The sequence below is a fragment of the Lathamus discolor genome, chromosome 2, assembly GCF_037157495.1.
Source record: "Lathamus discolor isolate bLatDis1 chromosome 2, bLatDis1.hap1, whole genome shotgun sequence".
Taxonomy (NCBI): domain Eukaryota; kingdom Metazoa; phylum Chordata; class Aves; order Psittaciformes; family Psittacidae; genus Lathamus; species Lathamus discolor.
In genome coordinates, this window is record NC_088885.1 from 111,012,342 (window position 1) to 111,035,763 (window position 23,422).

At 40.8% G+C, this 23,422-nt stretch overlaps 1 protein-coding gene across 2 annotated transcripts; it reads left to right on the forward strand.

Moving 5' to 3' along the window:
* The first annotated feature begins 1,010 nt into the window (after window positions 1-1,010).
* Window positions 1,011-22,498, forward strand: THOC1 (THO complex subunit 1). Of its 2 annotated transcripts, XM_065668090.1 has the most exons (22): window positions 1,011-1,137; window positions 2,061-2,134; window positions 2,241-2,301; window positions 2,997-3,063; window positions 4,160-4,278; window positions 5,473-5,521; window positions 6,023-6,118; window positions 6,368-6,450; window positions 6,964-7,037; window positions 7,615-7,723; window positions 8,868-8,999; window positions 10,101-10,201; window positions 11,424-11,490; window positions 11,665-11,715; window positions 12,311-12,381; window positions 13,275-13,298; window positions 13,708-13,803; window positions 14,691-14,756; window positions 18,168-18,251; window positions 18,482-18,629; window positions 20,025-20,103; window positions 22,035-22,498. In XM_065668090.1, exons 1-22 carry the CDS (start codon window positions 1,090-1,092, stop codon window positions 22,328-22,330), a joined length of 1,995 nt encoding a protein of 664 aa, XP_065524162.1. In that variant the 5' UTR covers window positions 1,011-1,089; the 3' UTR covers window positions 22,331-22,498. The 2 variants fall into 2 exon arrangements, with proteins under 2 accessions (XP_065524162.1, XP_065524163.1); XM_065668091.1 differs by lacking the exon at window positions 13,275-13,298.
* The last annotated feature ends 924 nt before the right edge of the window (window positions 22,499-23,422 follow it).

Below are 23,422 nucleotides of genomic sequence, written 5' to 3' on the forward strand. Positions count from 1 at the left end.
CCCAGGAACATGGTGACAGTCTAAACAGACATAGGCTGGTTTGTTCAGTACTAGTCACACATCTTGAGAGCCATTCATCACCAGGACAGGCTGGTGTGCTCAGCCATAGTTGGGTTTTTAGTAACAGTGATTGCTTAATGTTCAGCACTGATAAGAGAAAAGGTGGGGTGGGGTTTTGGTTGGGTTTGGGTGGTTTTTCCTTTTCCTAGGAAAGTGACTCAAATGCTTCTGCTTTGATAGCAAAAAGGAAAGCAGGACTGAGAAGCAGTGAGAGAAAACAGTGTCCCCAGTCAGTTTTGAGGTGCCCTTGAGAGATCCAGAAGACATCTGATGAATAACAATATTTGAGAAGAGTTTACGGCTGGACATAACAAGGGTCCCCAACTCATAGCTGCAAGTTTGGACATGGGTATGGAAGACTAGGCATCATTTGTCAACATTTCCAATGCCTTTTTCCAGTTTTCAAATGGCTGTCAAGAACCAAGTGTGGGAACTGTTTGGCCTAGGTGGAGAATGGGGTCTTTAAAGGAGCTGAGGCACACAAAAATATACATTTCACAATAAACATTTCTTTTTTGCAGGGCTACTTCAGACTAGGAGTTAAATCTAGAGAAGCAATGATTAGACTTCCACCCACGGTGACTCGGGGGAGGTACCTACAGGACAGTATTCAACCTGTGAACTGTTAGTGCCGAGGTGAAAGTTCCTCATCATTCTTCCTTCAGTGGTACTTCGCAGATGGTGGCAGACCGCGGCTCCGAGGTGCCGGTCACCAGAAACAACCACCACACCTGTCACTCTCACACAGGTTAACCTTGCAAAGCCGCTTTCCGTTAGACAACCTCATACTGACAAAAACGAAGAGCTCCCTGCTCCTTCCTCTCCACACACCCCCGCCTTCAGCACCCCAACGGCTGCCCGAACGACCGGGACCCGCGCATGCGCCCAGACCCCGGCTGACCGCTAGGGGGCACACCGGGGGAGGAGTAGGGAGGCGGGGCGTCCCCAGGATGTACGCAGAGCTGTCGGGCGGGAGGGGGAAGTATGGCGTCATTGGGCCGCGCCGCGGAGCATCGTTGAGCCGGAGAGATGTCGCCGCCGCTCTTCAGCCTGCCCGAGGCGCGGCACCGCTTCACGGTGAGCCCGGCCGGGCCCCATAGACACGCTCGTCTGGTTTCGGGTGGGAGGGTCACTGTGTCTGCGCGCCGCTGAAGGGCTCCGCTGAAGGGCTCCGCCTCAGGGGCCGCGCCGCGCCGGCCGGGCTCGGGGCCGGGCCCGGGCCCGGGCCCGGGCCCGGAGCTGGGCCCAGTGCTGAGCCCGCAGCCCCGGGTCTCCTTTAACGAATGTTCAGTGCAGCTGAAATAAAGCTATATAAGTTTTGGGACAGCGTTTCATACCGGCCCACCAAAAGGAGGATCTGCTCTTTAGTTAATTAATATTAATGTGAAATAAAATGAAATTATGGCATCACTTCCGCAGCAAAACGTCCGTTGCTTATTATGCTTGTCTCTTTTGCGCCTCTGCTGAATGATGCTTTTCCTTGCCCAGAGCAGGTGGGGCTGGATGTGTGCTCAGACTTCTGGAGACCACCGTTTGTGGCCCAGTTTGTTGAACAGAGGGGTGAGGTTTGCGCAGGAGTATTTGAGGCACAGGCACCTGGTGCTGTAAGATTGATTTCATTACAAGATACAGTAATTTTTATACCAACTCGTCAGCAGGAGTCATGTCCCAGGCTGCCATAAACTACCTGTAAGGCAGGTGAAATTGTTGGGGGGGTGGTAGGGTAGGGTAGGGGGAAACACAGTTGAGGCTGGTGCAGATGCAGTGTCAGTTGCAACAGTGTACTTGTCTGTGTTTTCCTTCACCACACTGTTAGCCCAGGTTTGGGGTGTGATGGGCTGCTAGCTCACATGGCTAATTTCCTAGGCTCTTCTTATTTGCTGTATAGTGTCTGGCAAATAGATTCCTTGTTATTTCCGTCCACTGTCAAATAGAGGAAGGAGGAGATTTGTCTGGTTTTGTACTGGTTTTGTAAGCTTTCTTTCTTTACTTATTGGTAGACATCCACCAGAGAGGCCTTGAACGTCAAAAGTATCAAGCCATTATTGAACGCATTTAACCAGATTCCCGGGAGGTAAGCAAATGCTACTTGGTTTTAAAAGGTGCCTATTCAGGTACCTTTTTAGTAATCTTTACCTTAATAGTTGTTATTAACTGGTGTGGAATGTTTGCATTTGCAGTGAAAATGAAAAGAAGTGTACCTTGGATCAAGCTTTTAGAGTTATTGTAGAAGAAGAAATAGTAAGTACTTTAAACGGCTACAGCTTATTTCTTGATAAAGCTCAAATTTCTGTTTGCAAGTTAATGTATTAATAACAGCTTACTTTAGTATAAGGACATATTGTGTATTAAAAACATGAGGTATGTAAGACATACCTTATTATGGTATATAGATGATTGGAAGGTTGGACAGAATGGCAGTATTTTACGGATACCACAATATAGCAAGAGCTGCTGACTTAGCCTTTTCCAGCAGTTTTTTGTAATTCTTATGAAAGTCTGCTACTTAAAATTCTAGTTCATAAATATGCGTTATTCTGCAGCTGAACGTTTAAGGATGGGGTGGAGTGGGTTATCTGTTACTAATGTAACAAAGCTGCCTGTCAACTGAAAAGAATGATGAAAAGAATCAAATACTGTTTTTATTGCTGTTGCTTGAATGCAGGCTGAATGTGTTATGCTAATTTTCAGAGGTAAATGACTCTCTCTAGACAGTAGATATTGTAGGGTCTTTAACAGCTAGAAGCGATCAAGAAATGTTGCTCAATAAAAACTTCATAATGTTAACTGACATGTCTAATTTAATAGATAGAAGTTTTGGGAAGTTGAATGTCAGTATTTGTTTTAAGTATGCCTAGTTGGAAGCAAGGATTTCAGTTTGGTTAGATGTATTCAAGTCAGCATAGCCAAAGTGTAACACTGTCTTGTTTGTTTAGATAAACAAAGCTCCATGTGAAAATCTCCTGGCAATTATTTCTCTTGCTATTAATGGAGTCACAGAAGGTGAGCGCCTTTTTCTCAAATTTGTTGGCAGTTTTAGGGACCAATTAGGGGAATTTTAAAATCCTATTTTTTGTAAGTTATCTGCAGCAGTTAGCTTTGGTAATATGTGGCCCTTATGCTAGCGGTTATGAAGTCTGTTCCATGAGAGGAATGACTTCTAATTAAATTCAGGTGTATGTGTAACATTTGTGTTGTTTGTTCTGTTTTTTTTTAATAGAGGAAGATGCATGAGTTTAGTTGAAACATAATTAGCATTTTCTGTCTTTGTCCATCACTGAAAAATGCTTAGAAGTCTCCCATCATCATTTTAGAGATGAGCCCACTGAAGCAGAGAGGTTAAGTGACTTGTAGGTTTCTCTTGTCAGTTGCTGGCAGAGCCAGAAATAACTCTTCCTGGATATCTCTGCTCAGATTGTATCTGTCAGTACAGGACTGGTTTTTAGATACTTGAATGCATTTGTATAACTGCCCTTTCTGTCAGAAATCAATGTTCTAACCTTTTCTGAAGAGGCTTTTGCAATCTTCCCTTTATTTGTTCATATTAAGCATCAAATACTTGGTTTTTTTAATAAGTACAGCTCAACTACATATGTGTTTTATGACCTGTAGAATAACAAGATCTGTGATTATAAGGAATGCAGACATTGCCTAACTACAGAGCATGGGTAGACTGTCTTGGTGCACTGCTTTAGTGGTGCTTCACATCAAGAAAAGACTCGGACTTCATGGGTGTGTGTAGTGTAACGATCTGTGGACTTAGAAGTCTGAAGGAGTCCACTTGCAGTCTGCAAAAAGATGTGATGTTGTTTCTGACTTTGAGGTTTTTACAAGAGTTATTCTTTATTACTTATTTTATATTAATGCAAGGCTCTTGTAAAGCTCATCTGCATGTGTGTACATACAGAAATAGCTGTATTGGAAGTTCACACTTCAGCCCAAGCTTTTTATTATTGTTTTTTCTTCTGTTATGATTTGTAGAAACCCAGGAGAACTTTTTTCTTCTTTTTTATTTTAACATAATATCTCTCAGCTACCATGCATCTTTATTGCATTTCAGTTCAACTTCACTTAATAAAATGTTCCCCGTTCCTCATAGGTATCTGCACTGCATCAACCCCTTTTGTGCTTCTGGGGGATGTTCTGGATTGCCTGCCCTTGGATCAGTGTGACAGAATTTTCACTTTTGTGGAGAAGAATGTTGCTACGTGGAAATCAGTGGGTATTTTTCCAAAATGTGATATAGTTGTACCAGAACTTCTGTCCGCCTGAACCATTTTTACATACAGATTTTAACTGTCTTTCTATCTGCTTCTGTTAAAATAGCAGCATTGATCACGTTTGTTTCAAGGCTTAAATTTCTGGGCAGCAGAGGTCAGAAAATCAATAATTAAAAAAAAGTCATAATTGTTTTATTTCCAACTGTTTTTTTCTTTTTTGGTTTTTTTTTTTTTTTTACACTATGCAGATTTTGTCACATTTAGAAACTAGAAATAATGCACAACCTGCATGAGTACCTTCTCTGTTGACTTGCTGTTCAGCTTCTTCCTCAGAGCTGAAGGAGATTCTTCCACCTCTAATTTGACAGGGGGAGAAGTCTTCTTGGTCACTTTCTTAATGAGCTTTCCCTTACAGGACTATAGCAACAGTGAATATGTTGCCCTAAAGTATTTCTGCTCTTGAGGAGCAATCAGTTTTGAGGCCTGTGTGAGGGTTTTATGCTCTTGCTGTGCCATGGTGCTATAGCAGCAGAATGGCTGCTGCAGCCACTCTTAATTAAAGAGGGAATTCCAGGTCTCAGACAGAAGTCCTAACCTGCCAGCATTTTATTCCAAGATGATAAGAAACCTTGGATCACAGTATCCTTGGTTTGCTCTTTATCAGTAGTGCCAGGAATGCAACTCTGTAGGTAGCACTTAAAAATCACTCAATTTTCTCTGATTTCTTAACCAGGACTACTTCCCATAGGCATTTATTCAGGATGTTCTGTTTCAGCTAGTATTTTGTCTCCTGATATATTCATAAACTCCATTTCTTTCTTCTACTGCCAGGTTACTGGTACTATTAATACTCTTAATACTTTTGCATGGAGTAATAAAAGCAATGAGTAAAAATTAGTGTGTTCCAGAAAAGAAAGCAGGTGCTGCTTTCTGCTGCTTTCAGTTCACTGTCACGTTTTTTTTTCTGTATGGAAGCTGGATTTAAACAATGTGGCTTAAGCTTTCTTGGAATTTACGGGACTGTTTCTTTTATGTCGGCTTTTCATGAAACCTGCTGACTTAAAGGAAGGTGCTAATATAGAGGCAGTAGTAGGAATGACTCATACTTACTTATGGCTTGTGATTGAATGAAAATCTTCTCAAGAAAGTTATGTGACCTGCTAATGAGCTATATATCTTTACTCCATTTCAGAATACATTTTACTCTGCAGGGAAAAACTACTTGCTACGAATGTGCAATGGTGAGTTTTTCAGGGGGGTGGTCAGGAATTAAAGAACTCCCTATCTTAGCAGATAGAAGAAAGTTTAATAATTGGATTTACATTCAGATGTATTCAATAAGTAATCAAGTTAAAAGGCTCATCACACAGCAGATATTCTTGAGTATTGCTGATTAATGTAAAAGTTGTTCTGACCTTGGGGAAATCTCTTCATCAGTGGCGGTTGTTAGGAGCATCCAAAAAATATTCCTCAGCAGTGACAAGGCCCATACCAAATGCTGATTTGAGTAGAATTCATTTGAACTTATTTTCTACTGCTGTTGAAGGTGTTGGGAAAATTGGTAGAATGCATTTGGAAAAAATATGGCCAGTCTGAGAAAATTACTAGTGTTTAAATTTACAAATCTTGGTTTCCTTTCATTAGCTATGTAATTCATGCGATTAGCAAGTCTTAAATTCTAGCATGTGACAAATTAGAAGAGGAATAAACACTAACATTCTTTACATTTTTATAATATTTAGACCTCCTAAGAAGATTATCTAAGTCACAAAACACAGTCTTCTGTGGAAGAATTCAGCTGTTCTTGGCTAGGTTATTTCCGCTTTCAGAAAAGTCAGGTGAGAATTGTTTTGCATTGTATTACACTTAACATCTAACAAAGACTAAATATGCTGAATCTTCTAAGTTTATGATGGTAACACACCAAATCCAGTTTGCACTTGCATCTTAGTTATTGTCTCTACCTTAAACACAGGTTTTAAATGCTGTTTCTGAGAATTTAATGTCAGCATCTCATAAACAACTAACTTGCATATGATTGCATATGAACTTCACAGCTTCTAAGACTGGCCCTTTGTTTTTCATAGGACTTAACTTGCAGAGCCAGTTTAACCTGGAAAATGTCACTGTCTTCAATACCAATGAACATGAGAGCACTCTAGGACAGAAGGTGAAAATTCCTTTGTCGTTTTTCATTCATTCTGCAGTCAACCTGTTAGGCTGTTAGCACAAAAACATGCTCATGTGCTTAATAATCAGAACTGTATGTTCATTATTTGGTTGTTGCTCTCCTAGACCAAGCTGCTGATTCTGGAAATAGGCATGTTACCTGGTACATTAGACTGTGCACACTTTGCTGGGAAAAAAGGTGATTTGATTGTGAGGGATAAGCACTGTCACTGCCTGTACTGTTTCCCACAGTGTATGGAGGATAGAGCTGTCCTTTCTGCTTTTTCCCTTTCTGCTTTTTCCAAGAGAAGTCAGGCTACAATTGCAGAGTAGTAAGGTGCTAAAACAGGAATTTGTTATGTGTTTTACTGGAATAATATTTTAGAGATCTTTTGAAGTACCAGCTTAAGCTTTCTGATCTGAAGTGTAATAGATTGTTTAAAATAAGACTGTGAGAGCTGTATGCAAATAACAGTGGTATTTATATAAGTCTTACATTATTTTTTCCTATTAGCACACCGAGGAGAGAGAAGAAGGAATGGATGTAGAAGAAGGTGAAATGGGAGATGATGAAGCACCAACAAGTTGGTGAGCTTGCAGCAATTTTAAAAGTTGAGAGAAAACTTTCCAAAGTGAAAGGAGCTGTTTGGGAAATATCCTTAAATGTTGTGCTTGGAACTCTACTTACCTCCTGCCTGCTCAAGATTAGCTACAACCTAGCAGTGTCTTGATCTGTTTAAGTGGAGTTGCCTGGAAGAGAAAGAAATATACAGATCGTTTGTTTGGAAAAAGTTGCATACCGAGACTGAGAACCACTGCTATTCTCTTTGGCAGTTTTTCCAATTACCTTGACAAAGCTTGTTCTGGTAAGATGTAATCAGTACATGCTATATATGCTTTTAGGAGAAAAAGCTGTGCTCCCCTTCATTACCCAGATGGTGAAAAACTCCTAAAATCCCTTTTTCTATTTTTGCTTTAATGGTAAGAAAATACAGTACTGGATTGAAAATTCCTTTAGGGACAAATTCTGAATTACAGATTTCTCTGTTAGGGCTCACTATTGTCTGCATTTCACTTACAAAAGTGAATCATATTTTCTGTGATTGCATGTTCCTGTGTAGATTCTAATTTAATACATTGCTTTCATTTATTGTTTTTTCCCCAGTTCCATTCCAATAGATTATAACCTGTATAGAAAATTCTGGTCGCTTCAAGATTATTTTAGAAATCCTGTGCAGTGCTATGAGAAGGTCTCATGGAAAACTTTCCTTAAGGTAACACTGAGTTCATGCTTTCAGTCATCAGGCCTAATTAAAAAAATCACCATTTACACAAGTAGGAGAGCGAGTGCATAAGGATAGAACACTTCAAATGCTTGTGCCATTGACAAATAATAGCACAAGACAAAATACATTTTTCTGTTTTCTGAAGCAAGCCTTTGACAGTAAACAATATATTAAGATGTGCAGTAAACCCCCCCAAAAAACTTGTGTAATTCAATAACAGACTTCATGTGTTGCAACAGTGTCAGAAGTAACTTTTTTGTGATTTATTAGCTGCAAAAGCAGAACTTGTTTGGGTTTGTTTTTCTCCCCCCCAATAAGATAAATGGTCCTACCTAGTCCTAAATCTTAGTTTTGAATAGTCATATTGATCCCAGTCGGATCCTAAAGAGGATAGGTTCCTAATGGAGCAAATAGAAGAGAATGTCCCTTCAGCCAGCTGTTTCAGTTTTGCTTAGTATGAATATTGAGGATGGTCTATTGCTAAGCTGCTGTTTCTTCACAATTTGCCACTCAATATTTACTAAATAAGAAGCCTGAGACTTTTTGTTTATATTCATTCTCTGTGTTCTGGTAATAAAACATAACATTTGCTCAGACTTCTAATATAAATCTGGTCAATGAGGTCTACATTTTCAGCTTTGGGGCAGGGAACCCAACAAAAGCCCCAGCGTGTGGTCCAGAGAAACTCAGCAAAACCAGGCTTAATTCTTTCAGCTGAAAGTTTTATCTCATTGCGCCTTTAGGGCTCTGAATTCAAATTTAACTCTCATGTCTGTACCTTTTTTTGTATATATTCTGAACAACTTAAACTGAGTGTAATATAGCACTGTTTTCATGTGGACCTTTTTTCCTTTTAACATCTATACAGCAAAAGCACTTGTGTACTGTTCACAATCCATAACAGCATATTTTAAGTATTCTAAATTATTAGATGCTCTGAAATGATAAATAAGGCTTTCACTGTCATTTGTGGTGGCCAGAGAAGCCCTACATATTGGTGGCAAATGGGTTGTTTCAGCTAGCTGGTAGCAAGTTTAAAAATTATTTTACTTGCTTGGCACTAAGTCTAGTGTGGTTCTCTAACTACAAAGCTTTTGTATTATTTTCAATGTGGTAAATAACTGTTTTATAGTACTCGGAAGAAGTTTTGGCTGTTTTCAAAAGTTACAAACTGGATGACACTCAGGCTTCCCGAAAAAAGTTGGAAGAACTAAAAACAGGAGGAGAACATGTATATTTTGCGAAGTTCTTAACTAGTGAAAAGGTATGTGATTTCTTTTCTCATAATCACACAGTAGTTGAGGTTGGAAGGAACTGCTGTCTAGTTAAACCTCTCTGCTCAAAGCTCTCAGCCAGAGCATGTTGATCAGCACTACATCCAGCTGGGTTTTGAATGTCTGCACAGATGGAGACTCCACAGTTTCTCTGAATATCCCATTACATTGTTTGATCACTTTATATAGATTTATTGTATTCTTTTTCATTTGATTCTTTTTGCATATTGCCTCTGTTAATTGGTGATTCATGAACTACTGTTTCTGGAATGGGATTCTGCAGTAAAGCTGACCTATTTATTGCATTTTATTTGTATTGTTACATGTTGGGGTTTTATTCCTCTTAGAATTACATTTCCAAAACTTGGCTGATGTGCTAACTGTATTTTCTGCCTCATAATGGCCTTGTTTAAAATTGCTTTGAAAAAGATCTTGAGAGGTTTTAATTCTGTTAATATTGAGTTAAAATACAATGCTCTGTTGGATTTAATACTGAAATTGTTGTTTTCATTTCGGAATAATGCGTAACTTTAACTTTTAATTGCATGCATTAGTAGATGACAAAAAGCAAGTCGTGGTGCAGCATGAGTTTTTCTGTGATAGAAGAGTAGGTAAATTCGTCAAAATCCTTTGACCTGTGTATTTGCAGTTTTAAAACGACGAGGTAGAGAAAATACAAAACCAGTTGCTTTATTAACACCCAGCAGTCAAAGGCCTTCTTCAGAGAATCTTAGGTGTTCACTTTGTCCTATCTGTCATGTTGCAGGACACAGGCTAGAAACCTAACAGTGTATCACTGTGTTGATGAGAGTTAATGCTTCAGTGATAGCCAAATCCTGATGCTGTAGGCAGTAGTTCATAGGAAAAGGGAGGAAGCTGTCCTTATATTGGAATATCTGGCTTTCCAAATTCTTGTTCAGTTCAAAGTGAAGCGATGTCCTGAAAACTTGTGTGATACTAAATAGAGCTTCTGTAATGACTTGCCATCATCTTGTAAATTTATTCTCTATAGTGTTTACCACAAAACATTGTTGGACTTCTTTGCTTTTGTGTGTCTGGTGTCTTTAATGTATAATTCTTTTTTTATTTAGCTGATGGATTTACAGCTGAGTGACAGTAACTTTCGCCGTCACATCTTGTTGCAGTACTTAATACTTTTTCAGTACCTGAAAGGACAGGTCAAATTTAAAAGGTAATGTGGAAATATTTTGTGTTTTGGGAATGGGAGCTAAAAACTTGGAGATATCTCAAAATATTTTCAAAGAGTTTGTCTACTTGGTCCAAGGTTCTTGTGAAACCTGCAGAGCCTTGCATTGAGGCAGGATGTGGCTGAAGTTATTTTACAGCAGGAAAGCGGAGGTCTCATTCTTGCCTTTCTTTGCTCCTCTGCGTAATTCTTTCTCTTCTCTTGCTGGGGCTTTAGTGCTCATTAGACTTATGCAAATTTGTGCAGTTTACTCAGCCAACAAAGAACCCAATCTGTTCATCTTTGCAGAGTTAGTTTTCTGCCAAATTGGTGAGTATAGTGGGGTATCAGAGAGGTAGGGGCCGTGAAAGCTTGGTTAAGGTGAGTGCCAGCCGTGAGAGGGAAGAAGTTTCTCTTCCACATGATCATGTTCATATTTGCTATTAAAGGTATCCAGTGCTTCATTAAAAGCTGGTTGGTGTTATGTTGCTTTTGAGCACTAAAGGGAATGTTGATGGTTATGTTTTAAATTGATTCTTCTTGGACCAGTGGAAAACAAAGATTAGATTCTCATCTGGTTGGGTTTTTTATGTGTTCAGAAAAGTTCTGGTCTCTGCTTGGGTGTGAAATGCGCCATGTTGGATTTATTTCTGTGTTCTTTTCACTTCTGATTACTGATTGCATTATAATTCTAGTGTACCAAGCGACTTGTTGAATGACTTCAGGTTGTGCTATATAGATTTTACACTTTGAGATATTCAAGGTGTGTATTCTGTATACAGCTGGTAGATTAGTTGGCTTCTTTTACTATTGTTTGTCTACAGGACAACCAGCTTTTGCTGGGGTTAGAAGAGTTGGGTTGTTTTGGGGTTTTTATTTTAAATCTTTTCATTGTGCACACTTGCTGTGCTTTGGTCCCAACATCAAGATGTGATCTTGATTTGTGCAAATGGACTTCCTGTTGGATGAAACTTGAAAGAATATTCCACAAGCACATCTAGTTAACTCCACACACTAGGAAGTGGTCAGTCCATGGGACCAGACCAGAGCACATTCAGGGTACTTTCTTCAGAGCCTCTCTAACACCCCTCAGAAAGTGTGTAGTGTAAATGATGTGTCCTCAGTGTTATTTTGATGTGCAGTAAACTCTTCAATTTTATTTTTTTTTTTTTAAGTAAGCTGATTTAGTGACACTTTTTTTCATTATTTTTCTTTTCCCCAATTCCAGTTCGAACTATGTTCTTACAGATGAGCAGTCACTTTGGATTGAAGATACTACAAAAGCGGTTTACCAGGTTGGTACAGTAGATACTTCTATAAAAATTACATGAAGGAATATCTAGCATGTAATATTGTATCAAGCACCTTTGAAGCAGTAGCCACAGTTTTCTTTGTGGGTTTTTTTTATATGTATTCTGCTACAAATACAATGCAAAAAGTTAACTTTTTTATCTCCCTCCCAATTGTAGCTTCTTTCAGAAAATCCTCCAGATGGGGAAAGATTCTCGAAGATGGTAGAAGTAAGTACTTTGGTGCCTGTCTGAACAAATCTATGTAGTGCATAAATTAGCTTTTGGGATACATATGTAGTAATTGAGAGAAGTTCTATCTCATCTCCGTAAAAGACATAACATCTTTTTATTTTAGTCTTATTTTCCGCATGTTTTTATTAATGTGCTTTTCCTTCTCCTGGGGAGAAGTGGAAATGTGCATATATGTGCTTGGCTGCCAATAGGAGGCAGTGGTTACTGAAACTCCTTTGCAGAAAGGAGTGTTGTGCCCAAAGACATGGGAGTAAGATGCAGGTGAAATTAAAAAACAAAACTAAAAGGTGTGACATCTTGCTTTCCTGTTTTCTTTTAGTTCGGTTGCATCTATTTTCTTGTTTAGAGAAGGAGAAGTAAAGCCTTTCCCACAGTTATTGAAGAGAGAAGATACGCTTTTTGGAATAAACTAAAGCCTCTGTTTAAGATTATACTGATGACTCTCAAAACAGTGACTGAAATACACTGTAACAAAATTTTCCCCTTCATTTTAGTAGCTGTGTTAAAAACTTTGGGTTCAATTCTGAAGGTTATTATGACCCTAATAATGTGCAATATTATGTTTCTCCAGCATATATTAAATACTGAAGAAAACTGGAACTCATGGAAAAATGAGGGCTGCCCAAGCTTTGTCAAAGAAAGGTAACTATTATGAAGTAATAATATGATTATTATTATGTAAGTAATAATAATGAAAATGATGAAGCAATGCCTGCTTTTTGTTTGAGATGGTGGTTCAGCTTTAGAGTATGTACCCACAATGTATATGACCATTAATGATTCACACAAATTTAAGATTTGTTTAGTTGGATATTCCTTCCGTGTGTGCAGAAGGCTCTTAGATTTCTGCCAAAAAGTCTCAAGGCTTCATTATGTCAGTGAAGAGGTGGTTATGAATGTATGAAGTTTCAGGAGAGCATTCCTCACTGTCTCATGGCAACATTTTGTTCCCTTAATTCCAAGCATCCAGTGACTGAGGCAGACCCTAGCTTTAAGACATTGGTGCCTGACTTGCCCATGTATCGCTTTGGATTGCCTCTAGCAAAGCCTTTAGCAGTATGGCTTTGGTGGGGCAGCAGACCTGGAATTTTGTGTAACAGTTCTCCTCTTATGCTGTTTAGTTACTGGGCTTGCCACTTGGTGGTGATCACTTACCTACCTCAAAGGAAATTATGATTAGGTGGCTTTCGCCACTGAAAGGTTTGCTGTGTAATTGGTTACCAGCTAGTGGCAAAACTTACACTCTGACTCCATACGTCTACTTGACTATTGTGAGGTGGTGACCAAACATTCCTCTTCATCCTCCTTCAGTCTGCACACAGACTTTAGGCTCTTTGTGGTAATGAACATCTGGGGTATGATCTCATTGCACATTTCCCTTTGTGGAGAGATCAGGTGGAGCCACCTCCTCATGATTTTAACTGTTTGCAAAAAAGGGAGGGGGGCTGTGAGAAGAGAGAAATGACTGTTGCAGAGGGGTTGTAAAGTAAAATTACAAAATTTGACTTTTATAAATGTTCTGTCTCCTTCTTTAGATCTCAGCCAGAGTTTCAGCTTGGGTAGGTCTTACCCTCACTTCAGTGGTCTGGGATCTCCATTCTCTGATCCCATGAAATCAGGTGCACCTGGGGGAAAAGAACTTGCAATCATAGAGCAGATGATCCCAGCAGCAGGGTAGATCATTCTTAGTATGTGCTGCTGGCAGAAATGTGATTTACTGCTTTTTCTGTATCGGGACTCTGATAAACCTTTCAGTTTGTGAGTGAACTAATTTTGGTGTCTGGTAAATTTCTTTCCTTTTCCCTACTTTACCTTCTCTCTCCTCTCACCCCTACCTTCTTCCACTACTAGAATCTCAGTCCTTCTGAATACTTCCATTATGATTTAACTGGGTATTATCTGAAATAGCTTGATTTTGTTCTTTAAATATTATTGGTTTGATGCTAAAGAGCATCTTTTTTCCTGTAGACCTCCTGATTCTAAGCCAATGAGGCCTGTGAGAAAGAGGCCAGCTCCAGAGGACTTCTTAGGAAAAGGACCAAATAAAAAAATCCTTATGGGGAAGTATGTTGGTAATTTTTTTTCATTACAGGTTTCAGTTGGTTGGTTGGTTTGGGGGAGTTTTGTGGGGGTTTTTGACACTATGTGTTTCTAGTCAGTAATTTTCAAACTTCCTCCTTTTGGAGCTGCCAGAAAAGAACAGCCATGGAATATGTCATTCTTTTAAAACTCGCAGTAGGCTTCCTTTCTTTATAATCATCTCTTGTAGATCCCTTTTAAATAGTCTGTAATTTACAGACTGAAAATCCATGGGTTTTACTTGTTGGATCAGTTTCATTACTTCTGTCCTCTTTATGGTTTTGCTGAAAATGTTCCTGTGCCATGGGTTTTAAAATAACATCCACTGATATCTTATCCCTAGGGTAATGATATCTTCTTGATAGGCCCTCTCCAATAAAAGTGCCATACACACTAAGTGGTGTATTTTCTCACTTCCTTCTTTTGGAGAAATTACAGTCTAATTATTGTAACAGTTCACCTAGCCTAGATGTAGAAATTTTGACCTTGAATTTCAAGACTAGTGGATGTTTAGTAAAATGTCCCTTCTGAAAAAGATAATGATAAATTATTTCATTTATCAAAACAGTATGGCCTGACCTTAGCTGGCTTGGAAAGAGAGTTTGTTACTGTTGCTGACCACAGATCAGCAGGAGATTCTAACAGAAATGTAGCACGTAATTTTCCTTGTATGAAACCTCAGATACGTTTTCTGTCACTTCTGCTAATTCCTAATATGTATTATCACAAGGTTTGTATGGTATGCTTTATTGTAAAGGCCCTGAGGTGAAAATTTCTGTAGTACTGTTTCATATGTCTGTGGTAAATGATGGAACATGAAGCGATAGAATGATGAATGAGAGTTTGACATGTGTTTATGCTTCTCTTTTCAGTGAGGAGCTGACCCGCCTTTGGAATTTATGTCCTGATAACATGGAAGCTTGTAAATCGGAGAGTAGGTAGGTAAAAAATGGTATGTCATTCTCTAAATGTCTAATGCTAACTTTCAGTACTCAACTTATACAGGAAATTACAATCATTACAAAATTGGCACGAGGAAAGTATGTAAGATGGTCTTATATGGTATGCCATTTCACTGCGTGTCTTGGAGAGGAGCTGGTTATATGAATCTTTGTCTTGAAATGTCCGTAAAGTTTTCATCGATAGTGTTTAATCTTGGAATCTCCTTACAGTTTTCTTCATTACTGTTTATGCTGTCAGTAATTTTCATTGCCTAGTAAAGTAAAATAAGCTGAAAAACAGATGGAAACTCCGATTTTTGTAGAGCATGATTGTCTAATTAATTACCTTATATAATAAAGGAAGGTTGCCAAGTGTGGCTGTAATGAAGTTAGCATGCTGTTTGGCTGTGTTTGCCAAAGAGGCATGTGCTTTGAACAATACTGGATGAGAGGAAATCGGCCAGCAAGCATTGTTTTGGTGCATACTGGATCTAGTAGTGGTGCAGATGTAGAAAAATACAATTATTGTTTATCCCTTCTGCTTGCACAATTGTAGGAAATACTGAAAATGTACTTTGCTGTGTAACTTTGTTATAAATAGCATAATCCTTTTTTGTGCAGATGTGATACCTAGTATGAAAATCTGGAAAAGGAATGGGACAGTTCCCAAAGAGAGCTTTGCTAGTAGTGGCTGTAAAGGCTGGGTGCCTGGGGAGGGGTGCCAGCTGTGCTGACATCGTGAGTGGGGGAATTGCTTTTGTGGAGGTTGGGAGCTATGTGGAGGAAGTGCCCTCCTTTCTTGTGAGGCTGGGATGTGCAGGAAGGCCTCTGACAGGATACTTGCATTTACTAGGCCAAGGACTAAAGGTGGAGTTGTGTCTGGAAGCCAAGGTTTTGATTCCCTGTGCATGATTGTATTGTGCTGCAACTTCTTCAAGTAAATAAATAAATAAAACTAAACAAAGGGAGATAAACCAAGACAGTGCATGCCATGGTAAACAGGAAGGAGAAGATCCATGGGGGTCTGGATTCGGTTCTAAGCTCTGTTATAGACTTTGTGACTGAATATAGTCAGGTGACTAACTTGTTGCCTTGGTTCCTCATGCCTTCATTCAAATGGGGTAATCATTCCTTCCTTGTCATCTTTTTAGATAGCTGTTTGTGGGATAATATAGCAGGATTCAAACTAAATGGGTTATCAAGCTGCTTGCTTTGGTTCTGCTAGTCAGTGATAAAACTACACTTAAACAGGCATGAGGCAATGCTTCCCTGGGCAAAACAAGATTTTCACAACAAAGTTAAAGTGGATTTGTAGACCAGTGTGCTTTCCCTGCCCCAAATGATTATAAGGTTCACCTGTAGAAGCAGCTGTGCTCTGTCAAGCATTTAAGGAGAACCACAGATCATTATGAGTTCGCTTTGCACCACTGATAATCTTGGTTTACAGTAATCTACAGCTCTTGAGTAATCTGTATTTCTTGCTTGCAGTCTTCAAAGCCACAAATCACTATCCTGATCATAGTGAATATTATTTCTGTTATTATTTTTTAGGTCATGGTTCCTTATGTACTGGCTTGAATACCTTTCAGAAGCAACCACTAGTTGTTCTGAGAGCAGAAACATCAGTCAGCTCTTTAATATGTCCCATATGAGCCATAAATACTGTCTTTTAAATCACAGAAGAGCTGAGGTCAGAAGGGACCTCTGGAGTTCACCTAGTCCACCCTCTTGTTCACAGCAGGGTCAACCAGAGTGTGTTGCTTAGGGTCTTCTCCAGTCAGGTTTCAAACTGAGTGGAAAATCCACAGCTTTCCTGGGCAGCCCTTTTCAGTGTTTGATCACCCTCACAGAAAAGTTGGGGAATTTTTTCTGATGCTGAAGTAGAATTTCCTGTATTTTGATTTGTGCCACCTGCTGCTTGTACTTCCACTGGGTAGTGTCCAGCCTCTTTGTTCCTTATTGCCCACATCAGCTATTTACTGCTCCTGCTCCCTCTCTTCGCCAGTGTAAACAGTCCTGGCTCCCTCACCCTCTTCTTGGATGTTACATGTTCCTGTCCATGCACAGCCTTTTGCACTGACCCATGTCTCTTATGCTGGGGAGCCCAGAACTGGACGCAGCACTCCAGATGTATGTTGCCAGTGCTGAGTAGAAGGGAAGGATCCTTTTGCTTGACCTACTGGTAACCCTCTTGTCAGTGCAATCCAGGGTGCTGCTGGCCTTCCTTGCCAGAGGGTGCCTTGTTGGCCCATGTTCATGGTGGTGTCCACCAATACCCCTTCTAAAAGCTGCTTTCGAGACAGTCAGTCCCCAGGCTGTGCTGGTGCCTGAGTTTGTTCCTCCCCAGGGTCAGAAATTGTTGTTTCCCCTTCTTGAACTTCATGAGATTCCTGTTGAGGTGCCTCTGAATAGCAGCACAGCCCTCTGGTCTGTCAGCCACTCCTTCCATTTCTACATTGCCTGCAAACTTGCTGAGGGTGCACTCTCTCCCATCATCAGTAGGTCAGTAATGAAGGTGCTAAATAGTACTGGTCCCAGAATCGAGCTAGTGACAGGCCTTGACCTCATGCCATTGATCACATCTCTCTGAGCCCAGGAGCTCAGGTGCTTTTCAGTCCACTTCAAATAAATAAATTATTTCTCCTGATACCTGTAGACTTTGGATCTGTATTGAGTGTACGTTAACTGAAGTACCTTCAGCAGAAGGTATAAGGGTCATCATTAATGAAGTCGAAGAGCCACTAAGATGGAATCGTTCAGTGTAACATTAAGCTGCCTCGTGGTTTTCCCCCTCTAAAATTAGTGATCGTAAATAATTGAAATTGTGGAGTAATGGCAATGTAGCTTTCTCTGGTAGCAGATGACATTGAAATAGGGGGTGAGGGTTGATGAGGCCATGTTTTACTTGTCTTGTGAAATTGCACGAAACAGCCCCTTTGGGATCTGGAGCACTTGTGAGCTGTGCGAGTGGCAGCATGTTTCTGACGCAGCCAGTGAGTTGTTACAGGTGATTTTTCTAAAAGTCTCATTTCCCTATTGCCGCAATTCTTGTCTTGGGTCCCATTGTCCTGTTTCACCAAACTCTCCCAACATGTTCGTGTCACCTTTTGGTATAACAGAAGGTTTAAACACATACAACAGGCAGTGCTAGTGACCACTGGTACGCTTCAGTGGCTATAATCAGCAAATAATTTCATAGCAGATTTTATATCAGGCAGTCATTTTATAGCAACACATATCAAACAGATTCCTTGCTTATTTGCAATTGTTGAATTTGAGTAGAATGGTTTGGGGTTGGGAGTTTTTTTCCTTCAGTGGATAAGCTTGAGGTGTGTATGAAGGAATTCAAAACCAGCTCCTTCAGAGTAGATTGTGAGGAGTATTAAGCGCCTTCATTTTCTTTTCCAGGGAATATATGCCAACGTTGGAGGAATTTTTTGAAGAAGCTATTGAACAAGCAGACCCTGAAAATATGGTTGAAAATAAGTATAAGTACGTGAATCTTTGTTGTGTCTCACTTCATCTTGATCTCTTTCATGTATGTATCGGTAAAGGAAAACAGACTGTTCTCTGCATTACTAATATCTGTGCAGGACTCGAGTCATGTACAAAAAAATGCCTAAGTTTGGACAGATTTATATTGATTAGTAAATGCCACAGATCTTTTTCTGTGCTTTTCTAGATGCCAGACTGTTACCAACCAAGCCTGTATTTTATTGTAGGGCTGTGAACAACTCTAACTATGGCTGGAGAGCACTGAGGCTTCTAGCACGCAGAAGTCCCCACTTCTTCCAGCCAACAAACCAGCAATTCAAGAGTTTACCTGAATATCTAGAAAACATGGTAATCAAATTAGCCAAGGAGCTGCCTGTAAGTAATATCATCCTACAATAATAAATGCTGAATTCATTTGACATCCTGCTTGTCTCTCTGCAGTCCATTTGGTACATGGGAGGGAAGGGAGAGAAAAAAAACACAGAGAAAAAAACCTTGTGTGCTAAAGTAAAACTTTCAAATAAAATTGGTCTAATCTATGAAGATCCCAGTAACAGCAAGCTAAGCAACACTGAGTAATCGAGTAAGTGCTGAGCTCTGCCTTGTACTCTGGAAAGCCAGCTGTGGCAGTCCCATTTGTAGACAGGAATACATTTGTACCCTGTGACTTGGGTTCCGTGTTGCAACGCACACAGAAGGTGTAGCTGGCATCACTGCTCATGCGTGTTGGTGACTGTGGCTCCTGGGATGGCAGTAAAAAGGCCAGGGCAGGCACTGAGCGTTACCACAGCTTTACAGCAGGGTTCTCTACCAGAGCTCTTCTATGAGTCCCTGACTTCTAAAATATCTAAGGAGAAATAGACCTCATGGAGCTGTAAATGTAAAGCGTTGACCCTTTGCATGTTCAGCAGTGCAGATTCGAGGCCAGGGAGGAGTCCTTCAGCTCTCTTATACGCAGTGATAAGAGAAACTAACAGCTGGGGAAGGGAGTGTTTTCTAAACCTTTTGAGTTGGCACACAAGCCAGTAGTTCCTTGTGGATTGAATCCATGCTTCCATATCTGAGATCTTCCTTGTTTGTAATGTGGAACTACTAAGGTGTAAAGGTTGGATTGCAACATATAGCCCTTTTGTTTGTTCAGCCATCACAGTTAACTAGATGCTAATAGCAGTTTTAGTTTTACTGGGAGGGGAAAGCTGTTTAATGTATTAAGGTAGCACTTGATGCAGTATTCCTCATGGTGCAGCTGGCATGTTCCAAATATTACAGCAAGAAACAGATACGTAGATAGGGCCTGTGACTGAAACACAGGCAAAGAGGGAGTCAGTGTTCAACACCTAAATTGGAGAGTGAGAAGTTTGCTGTTTGTGTATTTGTTTGCCACGTTTAAGAAGCTTGGAAGTACAGAAAACTGAGGAATTCCTGAGGGAGGAATAAAATTAATGAAGAGCAATGACTTTTTGAAAAACACGCTTATCAGTAGTGGTTTCATAGGAAGTTCATAGGTGTGTAATGCTTAGTTGTAGTTGTTATGAAAAGGAGAGAATCCTGTGAAGTCAGTGGATGCTTTAACTAGGTTTTTTAGTTAATAGTAAGCTTTATTAGAATACTTGTTACTGGTGGCTGGGGTACGGGAGACTGGGTCTTTAGTTCTCATATGGAATCATCTCAGGTTTTCCATTCTAACACACATTCCAGACAGTCATAGAGCTGTAAAATTTCTCTTTAAACACAAAATTCATCCAGTGATGTTTAGTTCTCTCATTGTAGCCTCCTTCTGAAGAAATAAAAACAGGCGAGGATGAAGATGAGGAAGATAATGATGCTTTATTAAAGGAAAACAATGAAAGTAAGATTTGCATGTTCTGCGTGTTTGCAGTAGCTCTCTTGCTGTGTGTTGTAGAAGCTGTTTCTTAACAGTCAGTGCTTCTGACTTAACCAGCATTCATACCACAAAGCACAGCCTTCCCAGGGCACGCGGTACCCATAGCAACCTCTGGGTCTCATGGCCTGCAGTGCAGAAAGCATCCGACTAGTTGAAGTTGGATTAGCCTTTTCATTAGGAGCCTCTTCCACCTTTTCTGCTACATGGTGGTGTTTACAGCGTCAGTAGGTGTATATAGCTAAAATGCCAGCATTGCTGTGTAAAAACCTACCTTGAGTGTTCCATGACCTGCTTCCTTGTTCTTTCTGCCCTTTAATTGCCACAGATAAGTGCCTCTCTCCAGCCCCCACTGGAGTGGGTGGTGATGTAACTTTCAGTAATGGATATAGTCCAACTCTGAGATTTTTACTTCCTCTTCATTTAAAATAACTTAAAGGCAAAAGCTGCCCTGTTAGAAGAGCAGCCTTCCTGACAAACCTCATCTCTTGTTCATTCCTCTCCATGAACTACTCCTTCCATTTTGTCTCTTGCCTGTAACCCTGGTATGTTGTGCTCCTGTAAGTGTCCTTCACTGTCTCCCGTGTCTGTGGATCTGCCTCTTTCCATCCTCACTCCTGCCTTCATCTCACAGCACATTCTCTCTTGTGTGTTGCATCTCTCTGTGCCAGCTCTTGCATCCAGCATGGGTAGGTGGGATATGCAGAGCAGGGAAGCCACACGCTGGCCACCACTGGCAATTTTGCTGAAACATTTTTTTCTGTGAGTGGCAAAGCCTCCGGTGGGCCTCTGTGGATCTCTCTTCTGTCTCCCTTTTTTGTCCAGCAGCTGACCTTTTCCGCAGTCTTCTTGACAATAGCAGGGAAGCTTCCAACTCTTCAGCGTAATGCTGCCCGAGCAAACAAACTGCACAGCTTCGCTGCATGGAACTTACATCTTCCTTTAAACCTTGCCATAAAGCAAAGATGGCAAAGCTGTGGTCCTCTGTGCTTAGAAATAAGGGAAGCAAGCAGAGTGCTTTTGTTGTTTTGTTGTTTGTGATCTTCCTCTCCTCGATGTAGTGAGTTTAGTTCAGATAAATGGCACTGGAGAGAGCTGAAACTTCCACTCTATGCCAGCTGGCTCTTCAGGTTGGGATTAACTTAAATGCAATTAACTGTAATTCAGCCTTGAGGGTTTCTTCTTTTAAAGTGTGAAGGAAACATAGGTGGTAAGCCATAGGTTGTAGACCTAAGCTGTAAATGTGCAAACCCACCTGTGTAATCACTGCAGCACTTGGCTGTTCAGCAGAGCACAGTATTCCATGGTTTTATCTACATGCCAGAATGACAGAGAATTCCTTAAAAGTACTGACTGTGTATTAAAGCTACTGCTGTCCTGTTCAGTCTTGCTGCTAACAAGAACATGAGGCTTCAGTAACAGTTAAAGGGACACAAACTGTTTTTACCTGGGTTAACGCTGAGCAGAGTGACTGAAAGAAGTCTGAGATACAATTAAATGTTAAAGATCACTCTGTCTTTTAATATTATAGTTGACTCATGTATTGAAAGTTGCAGGCTGCCTATCAGAATCCTGCTTTTCATTTGGAGGAGGTGGTTCTGATCTACATAACGCTTTAGAAATTCTCTCTTAATCAAATGGGAGATAACATAAACCCCAAATATTCTTTGTCACAGGCAATAAGGAATGTTCCTTTTGAAACCCAGATAATGCAGCTGTAGAAATCCGTCTGTTCTCAGAGCCCAGGAGTAGTTTTAACAGCTGAAGGAAAGGTGTAAGTCATCTGTTTGATAGTAAGTAAATAGGGGGTTTAAACCAGGACAGATAGGGAAGATGAATTTGCAGTATCTGGAGCTATTCCCTGTGTCTCACTGATTCTTTCTCTTTTGTTTCCCCAGGTCCAGAGGTGCAGCGGGACAAAGCCATGACGGGCGACCAGATCGAGGCAGTTGCGAACAGGCTTGGGGAGCAGTGGAAGGCCCTGGCCCCCTACTTGGAAATGAAGGATGCTGACATCCGGCAGATCGAGTCAGACAGTGAGGACATGAAAATGAGAGCCAAGCAGCTGCTGGTCGCCTGGCAGGACCAGGAGGGCGCCCATGCCACCCCTGAGAACCTGGTTCTGGCGCTGAGCAAAGCTGGGTTAGGTGACCTTGCAGAAAGCCTGAGCAATGACACTGAGAGCGGCAACTAACTCATTCCAGCTGGTGCTGGACCCTGTCTGGGGGTTGTTACTTGTGACTTCTGGTGGTTGTCATTATCATCAGTTGTGACTGTTCCGGTTTAGTGGTTCCTGTTGTTGCTAGGTAACAGATTTTTAACAGGCATCTGATGGTCAGTAAAAGATAAAACTTTTTAATAATGTGTTGAGTTGTGCAGACTTTCTGAGAGAAGGGTTAGTCACCCTGGTGCGGGAATAAGAAGCTTCATCTTGGCTGGTGGAAGGGTGAAAGGGAGGGTGGGAAGTCAGGCAGCTTTCTGTGCAGCCATCAGCCGAGCTCGGGTCACTCCAGCTGGATGGAGCGATTGACGGTCCCTGTGACCACTGTCTCTGTGCAGTTTCTCAGTGCATGGAACCTGTGAGCCAGCATTTTGGGGTGGCAGGATGCTGTAGGCCATCAAGGTGTAGCTGCTTGTGAGCGATTCAGCCTTGAGAAAACAGGGTTGTGGTGGAGACTCGAGTCCCAGTGTGCGCTTCCTGTGAAGCACCAATGTCCTTAGAGGGGTGCACGTTCAGCCTGCTTCCTTCTGAAGGACTGGTTCTTTCTGGACCTTGACAGTTGATAATGGGGGGTTTCCATGCTTGTGTGTGTTAGCAGTTACTAACTTCAGTCTCTGGATATGTTTGCCTCTGTAGGAACTCCCCCGAGTCTTGATAAACAAGGTACTTTCTTTGTACCAGTTCACTGAAGTGACAATGGGTTCCTGTCGTGGTTTAATTTTAAGGGTATGGCTACCTAATTATGGGTACAAGCTGTTGTTTGTAGCTGGATCTATTTTCCCTCAAAAAGCAGGAGGTTTTTAGGGTGTTAAGCAGTAGCTAGCTACGACTTGGGTTGTGGCTGCTGCTTGTAGAATTTGTGTCATTCAGTGAAATCTCTCCAGTTGCCAAGTGTGTGGAAAACTACATATCCCAGAACTTTTCCCCCTATAGTATTGTTTCAGATATTAAATGATACCTGTGAATTGCTGGGGTGGTTAGCTACTGGCTGGGAGGCAAGTTCCTGCCTGCAGAGCCAGAGGAGAACTTTGTGCCTGCTCCCCCCACTTCGGATGTTAAGTGTAT